A 17,347-nucleotide genomic window follows, 5' to 3' on the forward strand; every position below is an offset into this window, starting at 1 on the left:
ACTGGATAAACTTACTGGGAAAACACTGCTTAGAAATATCTGATTCCATTTACAGCTGTAGAATTATGAAATAATTCTGCTTGCCTCTACAGTATAAGGAACTAATCATCAGTAATAGCATTGCTTAAGCCCAAATGACAGTAATCTTTTTTTCAGATCTTGACTGAGCAAGTAGGAACATATACTCCATGCTGGGGCTAGGCACACCGGACCTCCCTCCCCCCAGTAAATAATTTACGGAAGCTGTGCGATGCTGTCCGTGCAAGTCAGTCACATCCCCTTTGACCTGCACCTACAGCCCACTTCCAGGTGCGTCAGCACCTTCTGCATCACCTTTGTGTGCTTCCCAAGCAACATACGGAGCCAGGGCAATAACCACAGGAACTGTACTAAGAAATCATACTTTATGCAGCTGCTGCTCACTTTTTAGAGAACAATCATGGCTAGAGAAACTTTAGCTCCGGCTTCACCCCTGACAGAGTTGTAGCTGCAATTGTTAGGTGCTAACCCCTACTGTTCCCCGGGGGCCTGCATCACATACTGGTCGCCAGCCCTGCAGCAGGCACGAGTGTCACAACCCACTGAATCCAGGTCTGAACTGTAGCAGCCCTCACTTCAGGCGAGACTGGAAGAACAAGCAACAGTTCAATTTGCCATACAGTTCATTTCCAAAGACTGGTTTGGTTCAGTCTTGGCAAGTGTGGCTAGGCTACCTTCATGTAGCAGTTGTCCTCCTGTGCGAGGGCTTGTACAAGTTTCATTTTTTTCTCATTCTTCCTGTTGTTTTCCCTCAACAGTTCTACTGGTCGTTTTTTAACTGCAGGTGCTAGTCTGGAACCGTCACTGTGAATGGTGCAAGAATCAGAAGGACAGGAATCGTCCACAAAAAGAGAAGGTGACCACTTGTCTGAGACCAGGAGCTCCAGGGGCTCTGCAGTTTTTCTTTCTACGTTTAGCGCAGTGCTGTCCAGCGACTCCTCTGGTAAGCTAGCTGCCGAGCCACACCCGCCCACCACATGCCTTATCACCTCTTTATTTTCCCCCGCATTTCCAAGTTTCCTCAAGTGGTTGTGTGTGTGGCAGTGAAAGTCAGTATTTAGCTTGTTACTGCTGCTCTCTTGCATTCCTTTACCAGTAGAGTTAAAGCTATTAGGTTTTGTCCCCTTTATACTTCTTTCTCTGCTGTTAAAATATTGAGAGTTTAGCTCTAACAAATGTACCAGCTGTTCATCTCTGCTCATATTTTCATCTTTGCTATCACTAGACAGCTCATTAGGGTTGACGACCCAAAGGTTGCCATCACTGGTCTCTGTGACATTCTTGCTAGAGGCTAAACCTGGGACAATGCTGCAGTCAAAACCCCGTACAATCAAACACAGGTGGTCATCTGTCCTCTGGCCAGGTTCACAGATTATGGCATCTGGAGGGGTTTGACGCAGGTTGTTGTACAAAAGACAAATGAAGGGTTCATATAGCGACCTAGAAATAACCTCCCTGTCATTGTCACAGTATGTACCATTACATTTAACTGCGTTATCAAAAGGTTGATAACCAGATGGTTGAGGTCCAATGGGGCGAGAAATTATATTGGCTTTCTTTTGAACATTTTGATATGTTACTTGCTTATGTATTTCTTCCTCTGGTAGGAAAGCCGAAGCACTGTCATTTGCATGTGTGGAGAAAGATGGAAAATCAGTATGCTCTGAACAGGTGTTTGGAAAATCAGGCTCAGTGCAGGGTGATCTGCAGTTGGTGTAACATGCCTGATTGCTAGGGGATTGATACATTTGATCTCTGCAGAGAAGTTCTGGTATCTCTGAAAACTGTGTCAAAGCTGGTGAGGAGCATATGTTTTCAAAACACAGAGCCAGGCTACTGTTAGCCATAGACTGAGACATCAGGGTGTCAAAGCTCTTATACGCAGAGCTACTTGGTTCCTTTAATGCAGACACAAGAATATCAAAGCTCTTATAGGCAGAACCACAGGGCTGCATGGATGGAGACATCAGGGTGTCAAAGCTCTTGTAGCCAGAACCACAGGACTCCACAGATGGAGACAGCATGGCATCAAAGCTCTTGTAGCCAGAACCACAGGACTCCACGGATGGAGACATCAGGGTGTCACAGCTCTTGTAGCCGGAATCACAGGGCTCCACGGACGGAGAGAGAAGGGTGTCAAAGCTCTTATACGCAGAACTACATGGCCCCATGGATGGAGGCACAAGGGTATCAAAACTCTTGTGTGCAGGGTTGCTTATTCCGTCTTTTTTGGTCCCAAAGCATGGTTTATCTGGAGACTCCTGAATCAGGACACAGGAGTCATGCTGACCTTTAGAACTGCATGGAAAAAGGCTCTGATGAACCATATGTTGAAGATCTTTTGCGTCCAGAGAAGCAGAATTTATGCTGGAGCTCTGATAGCCAGATTCAAAGGATTCTTCTGATTGTTCTGACTTCTTGCTGGCTGTACTACAATTGTAGTCATCCTGAGAGGCTTTGGTGAAAAGGGAAGCTGCGTGAGAAATATCCCATGGCTGCTGGCTCTGTGCTGCACTTTCTTTTGGATTTTCCTGTGATGGATTTTCTGACTCAAGTTTCTCAAAGGTTTTACTCTCACCTGCGATGATGTCTGGGTCTTTATTGTCTTGCATGTTGTTTTCATCTGCCAGGAGCTCAATAAACATGCTAGCTAGTGCATCATTGTGTTCTGTGTGCTCTCTGAAAGCACTGACACTGCTCTCACAAGGCTCAAATGTGGTGAACTGGTCACTAGTGTCTTCTTGGCTCTCAGCCTCAATGTCTGTTAAACATTCACAGATTTCAATAGACTCTTCAACCAGAATTGTCTCAGGGGTTAAAACTGCACTGCTGCCTTTTGGAAACCACTCTGCAGACTTGCTGTGGCAACTGCAAGATTTCTCAACATTTCTGATGTTATCTTTTCCTTTGAAGTTTTGGCTTGATGAACTTTGAGCCAGACAGTTCTTGCAACTTCTGTTTTTGGAATTCAAAAGGAAAGGATAGTTAATGTTTATGTAACAGGAAACTATTCTATGCTGTAAAGCAGAGGTTTTTTTTTTTTTTCCTTTATCTTACTTACATTTGGTTTTCCATATGACTCTGCTTTAAGTCATGGAAAGGGAACTTAATATCATCAATGTAGCACAAAACTGAAAACTAATAAAGATACAAATGAGATTTAGGACACATGCAAATTGTATTTAGTATCCCCTGCACTAGTGAGACAATAGCACTCATATTCTACTTCTGGTGATCAGGGAAAGGTATTTTTTGCAAAGCCTTTAAATTACCTTGACATTTTTTACGACCAAATGGCTCTTGGCTGGATTTGGGATTTGATCCCACCATTCTTTCTTCACTCTGCAAGGGAAGAATTAAAATTGTTTGCTTTGACTGTATTTTGGCTTCATCAGTGTACACTTCCCTCTTCTGCTCTTCTCTCCCTCTTCGCCATCTGCATTGCAGCAACAGGAAGTGCTTGTTCTGTGCATCTCCAAATGCTGCTCTTCATTAAACTTGCGCAAAGATGTTTATAAGTTTGGTGCGTGACTGCTCTGCACAACCACAGTCACATGTTGTTCTAATCATGTTTGAAATGATCTGCGAAGAAGATAGGGTCCTACTTTCACATTACCACTAAAAAAAAGTCTGAAAAGAAATACAGGTATTTAATGATTGTTACTGAAACTTCAGCAAAGACTGGGGTCCAAAACTGACAAACGCCATAACTGCAGCCTGTTTTGGAGTCTGTAACAAGCCCATTCTAGTAAGATCAATATAGAATATTCAGTTATCTCTTCAGAAAATTACAGAGTGCAAGTGATTCTTGTTTATAAAACGTTCGTTCATAGGGAGATAAAGATGTTGAGAAAAACCAAAATGGTAGATTCCTGTACTACTAGACGTTCAGCTAATCAATAGCAATATTGATATCTGTGCAAAATGCTACTCTATAAAACTGGTGAACAGGAGGATGATACCTACTTGGTAAAACAGAAGTAACAAATTACAGATACTGCCATGATCAGTATGCAGGATATGGGAACAGCCATCTGCAGAATGTCTTCAGCTGTTACTTGGTAATCTGTTAAATAAACGTATTTATATGCAGACACACATGTAAATATATATAAAGTACTGGCAATACCAAATTCATTGCTCTTTTTTTGCACCTTATAAAACGCTCCTTTAGAGGATGTAAAATAAAGCCTCCGGCAGATAAACAACAGGAGATACACAGCTACCAGTGGCGATGGTGTGTGGCAAGTCTGAAAGGTCAGTGCAGGTACTGCAGTCAGTTGGTGTGAGCTCTAGGAGCTGGAGCCAACATGTACTGTGAGGCCATTTATCAGCTCTCGGGGACAAACCCGTCACACAGTCCCTAAAATAGCATCATCATCTCCACTGTAGTGCAGCTATACTTCTTGTCCTCTCTGTTGCCCTTCAGAGATTTTTAATAAACCCACAGCCCTCTGATGGTTAAAGTATTGCTTAATTTGCAGCCTAAATCTCTCTTGTTCATTTGTATCCACTTGCTCTTACGTCAATGTTGTTATTTAGTTTAAATAGCTCTTCTCCTTCCCTGGTGTCTACTTCACAAAATACTTATAGAGAATAAACACAGCCCCTTTCAGCTTTTTCACAAGACTAAATAATCCAACTTCCCTTGGTCTTCTCTTCCTTAGCGTCCCCAGGAGTTGCCTTTTTATGTTTAGTGTCTTTGGAAGCCTTCACAGATCTATCCACAATACATTCAAAAGGATGAAGATGATGATTCCATAACTGTCCTCTGAGAGGAGAGCAGCGGGGTATGTACGATATGGTTTATAAAACTATACCATGCTTTTATCAAGCTGCTGTTTGTTACGATACTTAACCATAGTGAAATTCGACTTCTTCACTCCATTCACTCCAGTAGGCTGGGTATTCTGTATAGTTACACCTTACACTTGCAATGTAATCGTAGCCTCTCCTCAAGGAGCTTGCAGGAATTTCAAAGCTTTTTGCCTGGTAGTTAATTGCTTTTACAGAAACCTGAAAAGAAAGTGAGAAGGTTCACTTAGATTTCTTTATGAGGTCAAGGGTTAGTGACAGCAATTAGATAAAATACTGTTAAGTGTTTCAGCGACTTTTCACAAATGAGCAAATGAATGACTGTACACCTAATCTGCTGTGTGTGGTACTGCATTTTGTTGTCACGAGTGGGCGGTATTTGTGACATGCCACCATGCGTGTTCTTCCCCTACCAGAAGAAGCCCAGTCCTAAAGAGCTGGATTGTTCAGGAGGGTGTCTGAAATGCCTCAAGTGTGCCGCAGAGTCACGAGCAGCCTCCAGCTCCCTCATGTCTAAGGAGCAAATGAAGTTCAGGGAACAGCAGCATTGTATTTTCAGTCTCTGCCCAGTCAGAAGAGTTTCAGCCCTTTAAAGCCCAGCTGAAGCACCTTGGGGCAAGTGTGTGATCAGGAACACTGTGGGACTTGCCCTTTCTGGCTCTTACACCAGTATTAATGAAATGGTTTCAAGGCCTTTCAGAGGACTTTTTAAACCTGAAAGCTCCAGAGAGACAGAAAATTAAGAGACTGGCTGTCTCTTACCTCTGTCGGGTGCTGCTTCCTCCAGTATTTCACTTCATAGATGACCGGCTGTCCAGAGAGCATGGATGGAGGAGAGTAGCTCTCCCGCCAGCTCAGATTGAAATTACCATTTTCAGCTTTCTCAACGGCAAGATTTTTCGGGGCCCTTGGCTTAACTGTATGTTAAAAAACACAATTAAGGAGAACATGGCAATTGGAAAGCACTGACGGAGAAGCAGAGAGACAAACATTCACCCCGGACCAGAATCTCACCACAGCCGATGCATTTAGCCCTTTTCACCATGCTGCAGCACAAGTATATACTTGTGAGGCCAAAACAGAGCAACAGCAAGGTACTCCGTGACAAGCACTGAATCCTCAAGCTGGCTGAACAAACTGCAGGTTCAACCTTTTGGTACACTGGACGCAGCTTTCAGCCTGGAAAAAGGGGAACCACCTGTGCCCTCACAACAGCACGCTGTGCCATGGGCTAGGCAAAGAGCTTCTGACAACTCTACAGCCAGGGTGTCCTGGCTACCTGCCTCTTCAGAAACTGATGCAGGCTCCTGCTTACTCTGCTGATAAGCAGCAGCAAAAATCAAGTATTCTGAAAAGAACCAGTTCATTGATGCAGATGATTGCCTGCCCAAGGTATGTGAATGACTTCTGAGTGTTTGAAGTGGCAAGTGCCTGTAGAGAGACATAAACTGTATTTACACTCTGTCCTGTGAAAGAGCAGAGTCATTAGTTTTTTATCACTGGTTGTTATAATCCAACAGCAATTACTGTAAAAATCTCTGTCAGGGGGATGATTCAACTAGCATGAAAAATCAGAGCATGACAGAGACAGGAATGGATAGCCTAGTGTCCTTCTAGAAACTGGAAGGAGCACATTCCTCTTCATCCTTGAATTCTACAGCCACAAGTAAAATGCACTAAAGACATGTCTAGGCCTCCAAACTGCTGCTGGCTGGCTGCTGAAAGGGTACAGCTAGAGGAAGAATCATTCTCTGCTTGCCCCATTACTTACACTCTTTCCTTAAGAATCTACTCCAGGATCAGCTTTCTAAGCCAAATGGGTTTTGTATTTAACCCAACACGGCACTTTTCACTTCTGATAAGGAAAAACCGTTCCAGTGACATGCATGAGGAGTCAGCTAGGATTGCAAAGCCTGGAACCAGATGTCCTGGTGACAAAATAAAGAGGTTCTTACCAACCAGGGCTGGGGTAACATTGTAATTCCACGTATCAGTCCCATTGAACTGTAGAGCTAGAATATACGTGAGGCCTGACACAAAATAATCCCGACATATTGTGCAAGTGCACCTTAAACTGTCTTTTCCATTCTCAGGAACACACACATGATTTCTGAAAAACAGGCAGAAAATTCCGTGATGTTTAGAGTGTGGCACACTATTTTTTGAGAAGCTGAAATCAGGCTTCCCAATGTGTAGAACTGATCAAATCTGAGACAAAGCAGCTCAGTTCCTAGAAACATTCAGCCCAAACAAATCCAAACCAAAACTGAGCTCCCCCCAACGCCGAAATAACCCACCCTCCCCAAACACCCCTTGGATATCTGTATTGCACAAACAAAAAACTTGACAAAAAGGCTAAGAATTGGTCCCAAGAGGAAAAATGAACACCCTTTGTCACACTTCAACCTCTGAAGGAGTGGACTGATAGCTTGCTAGAATAGGAACAGGTTTACTATGGTGTACAAAGAGAGGTTATTTGGATGTCTGTATGGTGAAATCATATGGAGAGGAACAGGAGAGCTCGGATGCATCGTCGTTTGTAGGAGATGATGATTGGCCTTGCTGCAGAACTGGGACACAGTCTGTGCTTGAACACACAGACTCTATGCAGAGATAATCACCTGAGCTCCAGGGAAGAGTACCTTTCACACAGGCTAGACTGGTAAATTAGGTTAGATTTCTCCTGAAGGAGGTAAAATTTCGCATGAAATGAAGGTTGAGTAAACTCAGGAGCGCCCTACCACTCCTACAAGTAAGACCTGATCACTCCTCTGTACTGAGAGTACAGAGGTGTCTGCAGAAGAGTAGACCACTGACCAGACCGTGCTGTTAATTGCAGCAACCCATTTTCTTCCTGCCAGGAAGAATAATCTGGATAATATTTTGTCCCAGACACCCATGGTAGGGGAAGGGAATCAAAGCTGATAATGGCTATAGGATATATGAAGTTTCAACAATGATAATGTAATACTTACTGCATAGGAAGAAATGCCGTCCTGTAGTGAAGCAGGAATTCTTTGGAGCAATTTGTTTGTGCAGGCACCTTCCAGTGACAAACCAGCTCTTTGTCATAGTCAGTGAAGCATGCAAATTCCTGTACACGTTCTCCAGCCATAACTAGGGAGAAGCAGCACACAATGAGAAGAAAAAGAATCAAAATAATAAATTGGACTAAGCAGAAACATTCATTTCTCTATCAAAACATAACTACCAACCCCCTGTAAATTAAGTGAAAGCATTGTTATTTTTTATGTTCTGGGTAAATGGAAAGAGATGCTTGTCACCAAATGTCTCCACCTTTCTGGGGACAACATCTACGGTCTTGGAGAGGAAGAAGGTCTGCAGTAGTAATATTGAAATATAAAGGCACAGCTCATCCAACACAGTCTTCCAAGCATAGAAAATCTGATTCTGATAGCTCTATCTAGATGACATCAACATTTAATTATAAAACACCATCATCCTGTGTGTTAAATACAAAAGGTTCAAAAGCCAAACAGCAGATAATTAACAGAGTCAGACCAAGATCACTGCCTACAGGCATGTACTCGTGCTTTCTCTTCAGTGGTTCTACGCTTCCCAGATGCATGACCTCTGCCTCCCCAGAGCAGTTCCCCACTGCCTACAAGATCTTCCTGTCACAGGCTTTCTTCTAGTTACACCTTGTCTTAATTTCACTCAGTATTTCCTGTTGTCTTCCACTTTTTGTTGGTATGATAGTGTTCGGAGACCCGGAGAGATTGAGAGTCACATTGTTCCAGGCACTGAGAAGGTACGGAAAAGCCCAAAGTCTCTGCACTCCCAATGTTCATGTTTACAATCTCTTTCACTGGCAGTATTTAAGAAAAAATAGAAAAAATTGGCCAAAATATCTTTGTTAGAACTGGAAAAAGAAATGGAATACACAATCCTCAGTATCCCTTTCAGCCTCATCCTCCATTATTTCAATGCACTCCACATGAGCAAAACAAGGAACTGAAGAGGAGGAGCTATGTGACGGTAAGGCCATGCCGCTATTAGGACTAACAGTGTGTCGAATGTGGTACTGGAATGTGATCATTTCTAAATGAAGCAGTCGGAAATAGCTAATACTTTTATCATCCCAGACAGTTCTTTGCCCTCTTTGATGTTTAACTTCTCTGTTGTTGGTAAATATTAAAAATATCTCCCTTTTCTTTCACAAGTTGTACAGATCTAAATCCTCCTCTTCTGCTCCACAGCTCTATCCCCGTAAAAGTTTAGAATAGCTTTGGCTGGTTTTCAGAATCTTATTAACTGATATTTTTCTGAGAGTTTCCTAAGAGATTCTGCTAGAAAGTTTCCTGTGGCACTTATACAAGGGCCACATAAAGACATGATTCCATCTCCCTATAATATGTAAATAAATTTGTTTACACGGCCCAGAACATTACTATCTCTCCATTCTTGTCATTTACATTGCAAATTCAAGATTAAGTTGCCAACAGTTCACATCCTGTAAGGCCCTTGTCCTTCAGCCACTGCTGCTTCACGGGCTTATTCTTTCCAATGGGTCCCTAAGTTTCAGATTATTTCTCCCAAGCAAAAACTTTCGTTGTCAAAAATGCCTAATTTCATTTGATCCTTCTTACATCTCTACTTTTATGTAGTCCACTTGTGTCATTTATTCTGACATCACTTCTGCATACTCTGATACAGTACAGTATCTGCAAAAGTAATAAACGTGATGGTCAAATACCTTTTGGTGGACGTGATACATTACACACAACAGGACCTACCACCAGACCCGCTGGTACTTCAGTAAAAACCTGACTCAAATAAACACTTAATTGTTTACTACCGTCAGTGCGTATGGTCTTTCACCCTCATTAAAATCCACACATCACTTTCACTTGTCTTTCTAAAAGGCCTCCCACAAAACTTGACGACCAAGCAGTCCTGGATCACTTAAGTTCAACAACCTTAGTGAGTCTCACTTAGGCAAATGAGGATGTATGGCAATGTCAAGGAACCACTGAAAAGTTCTATAAAAACCATCATCTAAATTGTCTGGTATATTGACTGGTCATAAACCTAGAACTGACTGCAGCTCACGGTTTCATTAGTGTTCAAATATTTAGAAAATGTTTTGGTTTTTTTTTTTTTAGTTACCAAGGCTAGATATTTATCTTGTAGATAAGAACTATCACTCTTATATCCTTTCTGGATTGCAGCACCACATGTAGTTCCCTTTTGTTCTGCAAGGTCTCTGATTCTTCAAAAAAACCCAAGAATCATCAGAAAAGCAGCAAGTTCAAGATTAAAATTCTGCAATACTCTAACAGTCACACTGCTCGTTTGTTTTAAAAGAACCATTATCTATTTATCCTGTTGCTGTTGTTTATATTGGGTTGCCCTTTGTGGTTTTATTGTTAGTTTCTTCTTTTTTCCCACACTTTAAGATGCACTTTTAAAAGAAGTACTAACATTTTAAGCCCTTTAAAGGTGAACATCATTATTTTTCAATGTGTTAACGGTCTTCACTTTCAAGAATACTTCAATTAAACAAAGCTCACTCTGCTGCGTTATGCTATGACGATTAGCAGCTTTGCTTTATCCTTCCTTTCAGTGTCCTCATGCCTTTCCAGAACTCTAAATTATCTTCTGTATTCTTTTCCTGTGACCTTCTCCCTTTTCCATCTCTGTACGCCATATTTTTTTAAACCTCAGATATTTGAGAATTTCCTTCTGAAACCACATGTAGTACAGAGTTTGTTTTCAGTTCGTGTAGTTAAAAAAGGGAACTGAAATACTGGATTTCTTTTTTAATCCTCAACTAGAATACCACACTGAAGAAACTTAAAACATGTAGTTGACTAGGTGGGTGGGGGGGAAGGAAATCTGTGAAATTAAACCTTGATAAAGATCATTGACAGAAAACGTGGGATTACCTAGATCAGATGACGCAGCCACTGCACTCTTGCAAACCTTGATCCTTCTCATTAATTCAAATTCAAATTGTACTATTTCATAGTACATAAGAAAGTAGCTAATAAACCTTTTTTTAGAGACAGGCTATTTTTAATTTTTGTTTAACTATTTTTGTTTGCTTTAAAAAAATGCCCACAAGACAACCAACAACCTGTAGAACACTACAAAACTACTTAAAAACTACAGAAAGTAAAATAAAAAGTTCATTTTCCAGAAAATAAAAATGAATTGTTGGAAAACGTGATTTTTATATATCTAACTTGTCTTTATAATTAAATATCATAAAAGATACAAGGAAAAAAAACATTTTCGTATTCAGCCCCTGCCAGCTGAACTTTGGAAAATAACCATTAACTAACCATCAGCATTAAGACTTAAAGCAGCTAGACATCCTGCCGGACCACAAGAACGGTGCACTGAAGAACACCTAGGACACCACACGTCAATCACCTGCCCCCGCACAGGCACAGGTCAGAGCACGTCACGTCTCGCAGCAAGCGCCTCCAAAACGCCTTCCATATCAACTAAGTTTTACAACTTAATAACTCCGCACAGCTGGGGAACGCAAGCTGACAGATGCCCTTTAACAGCAGATCTACAGGCTGCGTTCAACGAGCATAGCTCCCGCGAGGTCCCACACAGCGAGCAGTGGCCGTTGTGAAAATAAGCAAATGAGAGTGAGCGCTGCCTGCTCTCGTGGGATTTCCGGAGAGATGTCCCTGCGTTATTGCTGAGCACCCTGTCTGCAGCAAGCTGTCCAACAGAGACTCGGTAACAGGGGCGCAGGGAGATGACTTGCCAAACCTCAGTTTCTTCTTCCTGTAAATTCCTATTTTTTCTTGCCCATAAGGAAAAGGTCAATAAAAAGAAAAAAATCTAAGAATTTATTCTAGTATCTGTATATTTCTGAAATTTGAAGTTACACATTTTATATTAGTTAATTAATGATAATAGTGTTGCCTACTAGTCAAGGGAAAATGCCATCGATGAAAATTTCAGTATAATAATTTAAAACATTGACAAACATACCTTTGTTTCTCATATATGAAAAGAAAAGGATCCACAGGGTATGCAGTGCAGCACTTGGGAGTCTTGCCATCACTGACACTAGCCAGGTTCAGTAGGACAAGCTGTGCTAAAATTCTGCCAACAGAAAACATTATAATAAGCTTACAACAGTGTCCCAGTTAAAGGTGTAGTTCTTCCTACCACTCTGCTAGATGTTAGGATTCAGATCTCCTGCAGTGCCTGATCCCCCTAAAGTTAGCTCATGGAACAATGAGAAATGGAGAAGAGTAAGGGCAATACAAATGAGCAAGAAGACTTTTCTGCCAAGTTTTAATACAGAGGATACTAGACTGACACTGGCAGCGGACCTCTCTTTTCAGCTACTAGAAGAGCAAAGCTGCTAGCATGTGAGGTACTAAAAGGGTAAGCACTAGACCAGAATCATTGGCAGTCAGCATGTCCCCAAAGCCCTATGATTCTGCTGAGACTGAAAGAATTTAGGAGTGAAGTGTCTGATCTATTGACTAAAACGTTTTCACCGAGTCCTGTCACCAGCACCCTAAATAATAAGGATATCATCCTCCTGAAAACGGTTTTAGCAAAGAGCTCTAGCCTTGCTTCAACAGAATGCAGATTCATTAAACCAGTAAATAATTAGAAAGATGCTGTAAAACACATACGTAATCATGACAGAACCAGCAAAACTTCAGAGAAGGAAAATTATGCAGCTTTTACATTTGTGAATTCTTTAAGCACATCGAAGCTGCTTAAGTAAACTGAAAACAGGTTTAAAAATTAATTTAAGACTTTAAAAAAATTTATTTCCCCAAGATTCTTTTGCTGATGCAATGTAGCCATTTAGTGGATGATCATATTCCTGGTTAGATATGGCCACCAGCTTTCATATCACTAGAAGTGTATGTGATGCATTTAAAATTTGGGTAGATTTGTAGCTAAAGTAATGCTAATATGGAATAACCATGACTTTGCATTCAGTATAAAGAGGGATAAAACTTGTTCAGCAGCACATTGTCTGTTAATACACCACCCTTTCGTCCCTTCCTCTCATGCTCTCGGTATTTCCTATCTCAGGCTGGATGCAGTGTTCTTACTACTTGCATGCTACAGTTTCCCTGCTGACATCTGCAAAGCTCCTAAGTGGCACGTTATTTTTGTCTTCAAACCCTCATGATTCTGTGTGATTGAATAAAGCGGGGAGAACTTCACATAAGATCTCCTTTAGCAGGAGAGTGGTGCTGGGCTTTCTGCAGAAGTTTGGTTAGATTCCGAAGCAGAAAAGACCCTTGGAACTTAGTTGCTGGTGGTGCTTCAACACCCCCTGCTCCAACTAAAGTAGCAGAACAACCTCTGACGCCTCTGACGGGTTCAAGTTTCATCAGCACACGAGGCAGAAGGAATTCGCAAGAGATCAGCAACTCTGCCACGGTATAAACTTGTTAAGCTTTGGAAAAATGTAATGACCTTTTGGAAGTATGCATGTGGGCACTGTATATGTGTAAGGATGTGCAGCCTCAAAGGCATGCTACCAAAGCCATATCCCCTCAAATAACCTCTCTCCAGAACGGGGAACATTCTCTGGCTCAGCTGCTGAATACTTGTTTTCAAATATTCAAATTGAATAAACACAAGGTAGGCTGCAGCCAGACTTTCTCAGCTGAGTAAGGGACAGAAAAATCACTTTTTTATAAAGACCACACCTTTTATTGACAACTATATCTACATAAACTATTGTGAAATGTAGCAATGTAATCTTTTTTTTTTTTTCTTTCAGTATATTTAGAAGTACTAGTACTTCACTTAGGATCAGTCTTTACTTCAGTATGTCGGATTCAGCTCCAAAGCTTTTTACCTCATAACCAAGTTTCTGTGCTTGTCAGAAAAGTCACATTTACTGATACTATATTTCTTCCTTCTCACATGCATGATTGACCACTCTTTAAAACAAGCTTCTAAAAATTAAAGATGGAAAATGTCAGTCTCAGAGGTTAAGGGATAAGAGCGCTGTCAGTGAAAACAGAAGATTAGAATGGAAACTCTTTTTTAGACCTTTTCTGAGGCAGTTACTACTCATCCAGTAATTAAAGGACATACTTGAAAGACAAATCTCTCATAAATGCTCAAGAAAATTATTACTCAAGAGCTGAGCTTTTCACATTTTGGGAACAGACAGAACGTGACCATGCGTAGCAATAAATTTTTTGAAAAGAACACAAGTGTCTGCTGCTGCTCAGGAAAAAAGAGCAAACTGCTCCAGCATAAAAAAAACCCTGAAACACCTTTTTCTTTTCCTCCTTTTTCCCGGAATTCTCAAGAGAGGAAGTGTTTGCTTTCCAGTCCATTGTTAAGTAATACTGTCGCATGACTGGAGTTCCAAGAAACTCTTAAAACTTTGGCAGAGAATCCTGTAGCACATAAGCATGTATGAATCAGCAGATGGCAGAGCAAAAATATCTCCCCCACAGGAGAAAAGATCTGCATATGTTGATGAAAATGGAGTTAACCCGTAGCTCTAATGACACTGCAAACTTTTTTTTTTTTTAATAAGAGTAGTAATAAGAGTAAATCCAATGCAAAAGGATATAATTTTAAAATTGCAGTAGCTTTCCTGTCTGTCACGTCTTACGTTTTTCTTTACATCAAACAATGAAATACCAATCTTAAAAAAGTATATAACAGATATAGAGAACACTAAAATCACAGCAAACCCAGTAATACCAATATATTTGAGGAAAGTAAGGTGTAAAAGACATAAATTACTTCCCCAAAACTATGAAAGAAATCTCTACAGGGGCTGGAAGCGGGTCTACGTGATTACTGGCACAAGCTACGTGCTTTTATCATTTATCATTTTTGTCTCTTAAAAAAAAATACGAAATGATTGAAATCTATCAAGAAAAACAATAGTAACTTCTGGTCTGGGCTTCTAAATAAATTAGGGTCACATTTAATCAACAGGCACAATATGCAAAATTGTTATGCTCAAAGAGTAACTCACAGCCAAAAGACAGGCAATAGTGATTTCTACATAAGACTGCTTAATTTACCTTTGCTGCAGTTGTACAGGCAAAGGACCGCTCCGTATTTTAAAACTCTCTTTTTAAAACTAAAGTGCATCTTATATTATTCTTTCTGGTTTAAAACATTGGCTGTAACTGCAGACTAAAGCAAGATAAGCAGTATATAGCAAAGCCACACAAAAGTTCTGGTTTTGTATCAAAATTTGAAAAGAAGAAAGGGAGTAATTTCCGTCTTTCTTAATTACTGCTTTTAATGGATTTTTTCCCCTAAGTACTTATACAAAATGGCAGACCCACAGGAACACAAATCATAATACCTACCCTTTGACATGCAGTGTGACTGCCAGAGGCAACCACATGAAGTATGTGTATGGTGAAAAGTGTAGGCGTCTCAGACAAAGTGGGTTTTCACAAGAATTTGGAAGCTGAGGAGGGAGTCCTGTACACTACAGTAAGGAGGAGATTTAGATGAAAGGGCAGACTGGGAGACAGTTAGAAGTTCCAATAACTAAGGATGGCAACTTTGCTCAGCGAAGGGCCAATAGATAAAATTCCACAGCTCGCCCTTTGCGTTACCTAAAGTGAACAGTAAACCGTTCCCACATGCTTCTTTGCTATTTGATTCATACACCACTGCGCTACCGCTACCTCTTCTTGCTGAGACCACTGCCGCGGGAAGCACTGGGTAAGCAGAAACTCAAATCCATGACCAGGTCCTTAGATTACGGATTCTTTAGTGGGAAGGCTTTAGCCCAATTTTTATGTTAAAGGGTGTAACACACATATTATTGCTTATCTAATGCAGTATTGCCTGCAACATTATATGATAACTAAAGAAGGAATTTAACTTCAGAATGGTGGATTTTAAAGGAACAAGACATTCCATTTTGTCCTTTTTAATTAATTAATTTTAATAATATGTCAATGGCATCCTCATTCCACAAAATCCTTCATGCAGTTTCGGACACTTACAATTAATGCCATTTTATGCAGCAACCTACAAATGATATCTGCGTTTCTAGAGTGGGACAGGGCACATCTGGATAAACTCTCCTCATAAATATGAGAACCTCTCAAAATAAGCAGATGGGTTCTCTTTAAAAAAAACTTGAACTGGTCAATTTTTATTTATGACTTAAGCTGAAGCTTCTTCATTCCAGTGTATTTTCACGCTGAGATGACAGAATTCAGCAAAGCGCATAACAACATGTCATTTGGGCCTTTAAGGAATACCGTACCGTCACCTAGTCTGACAAACTGCAAATCGTAGTCTGCAAACAGCAAGATAACTCTGGATATTTTCTGATTTAGAACTGACAGGAACTACGGAAGCTGCTGAATTCGGACGCGTTGAAAAAAAAATACCAAAACCACAAAACGTCTGGACTAAAGAGACTAGAACAGCTCACTCCTGACCCTACGTTTCCGAACCCCCCGTTCTGAGAGTTTAGCATAAATGGGTCTTAAATTCTGTTACAATCCGTACCCGCAGGGAGCGGTTTTTAAAGACCGAAACCTGAGGCTGGGAGCGGCCCGGCCGAGCCGTCTCCCACGGGCGCGGCGCAGCAGCACTCGCGCCTCCAGCCCCCGGGGAGCCCCCGGCGAGCCCCCGCGCCCCGCACCGGCGCGGTCCGACGGCGTCCCCAGAGCAGCGCCTCGGCCAAACCACCGCAGGGAAGGGAACATGCTTCGGCCAACGGCAACGTCCGCCGACTCGCGGGCTCCGGCAGCGCCCGGCGCCCCTCCGCCCCCGGCACCTGCCGGCACCCCCGCACCCCCCGCCCGCGCCCGGGGTCCCGACAAGACCGAGGGACGCTTCGCGGCAGCGACGGGAAGCCTACCCGAGTCACCGCCAGCCCCGCGCCCTCCCGGCCGCCCCCGCCCCACCGGGCCCGCCACCCCACCGGGCCCCCCAGCGTGGGCCGGAGAACGGCAGCGCCGCCGCAGCCGCGGACAGCACGAACGCGGCTCCGGCCGCAGTTGGTAAAGGGGAGGCTCTCCTTCCGCCGGGCGGGGGGAAGGGGCAGCCGCCACAGGTACCTTGCCTGGTCCGGCTCCCGGTCGGAGCGGCGCGGCGGGCTCCGGCGCCCGGGCTTCGATCCGGACCGGTGCGGTCCCTGCGCCGCGGCACCCGCGGGTCTGCCCCGACACGGGCACGGCGCTCCTCAGTGCGCCTTCTCCGCCCCGCCGCGGAGCGCTCCCCGCGGCGCGGCCCGGCGGAAGCGGCTGTCGGCGGCGCGGGCACGCCCCGGCCCGCCGCTGCCAGCGCGGCGCCGCCCACGGACCCCGGAGGCGGCCGGGTCCGCGCGAGGGCCCCGCACGGGACCGCGGGCAGACGGGACGGGGCGGGACGGGACGGGGCGGGTCCCGGCCACCGGCTGCCCGCGAAGCCTGGCCCGCTCCCGGGGCGGTGAGGAGCCACCGCACCGCCGAGCTCTCGGGAGGACGATGGGGGCGCGAACCCCGCGGCTCCCGGCTGGGGCCGCCCCGCCCCGCCA

General features: G+C 43.2%; 1 protein-coding gene across 3 annotated transcripts; it reads right to left on the reverse strand.

Annotated features, from left to right (window-relative positions):
- Nucleotides 1–385: 385 nt before the first annotated feature.
- Nucleotides 386–17,346, reverse strand: IL4R (interleukin 4 receptor). 3 transcript variants are annotated; one of them, XM_064461265.1, is made up of 11 exons: nucleotides 16,890–17,322; nucleotides 15,171–15,295; nucleotides 11,833–11,946; nucleotides 7,830–7,971; nucleotides 6,810–6,964; nucleotides 5,617–5,771; nucleotides 4,899–5,055; nucleotides 4,006–4,105; nucleotides 3,312–3,381; nucleotides 3,101–3,177; nucleotides 386–2,994 (listed from the first exon to the last, which is right to left on the reverse strand). In XM_064461265.1, the coding sequence occupies exons 3-11, from the start codon at nucleotides 11,900–11,902 to the stop codon at nucleotides 705–707; spliced, it is 3,216 nt and encodes a 1,071-aa protein (XP_064317335.1). In that variant the 5' UTR covers nucleotides 11,903–11,946; nucleotides 15,171–15,295; nucleotides 16,890–17,322; the 3' UTR covers nucleotides 386–704. The 3 variants fall into 3 exon arrangements, with proteins under 3 accessions (XP_064317335.1, XP_064317334.1, XP_064317336.1); XM_064461264.1 differs by lacking the exon at nucleotides 15,171–15,295; XM_064461266.1 differs by lacking the exons at nucleotides 3,101–3,177; nucleotides 15,171–15,295 and having other exon boundaries at nucleotides 2,785–2,994; nucleotides 16,890–17,346.
- Between the last annotated feature and the right edge of the window lies 1 nt (nucleotide 17,347).

This window comes from Phalacrocorax carbo, chromosome 10 (assembly GCF_963921805.1).
Source record: "Phalacrocorax carbo chromosome 10, bPhaCar2.1, whole genome shotgun sequence".
NCBI classification, from domain to species: Eukaryota; Metazoa; Chordata; class Aves; order Suliformes; family Phalacrocoracidae; genus Phalacrocorax; species Phalacrocorax carbo.

Excerpts from the sequence above, each read along its gene's own strand:
- IL4R (XM_064461264.1), bottom strand. The coding sequence starts at position 11,902 with ATGGCAAGACTCCCAAGTGCTGCACTGCATACCCTGTGGATCCTTTTC. Across the intron at positions 5,772-6,809 it reads TGTTACCCCAGCCCTGGTTG|TTAAGCCAAGGGCCCCGAAA; the intron begins GTAAGAACCTCT and ends TTTAACATACAG. Across the intron at positions 3,178-3,311 it reads TGGTCGTAAAAAATGTCAAG|TTTTCAGTTTTGTGCTACAT; the intron begins GTAATTTAAAGG and ends TATCTTTATTAG.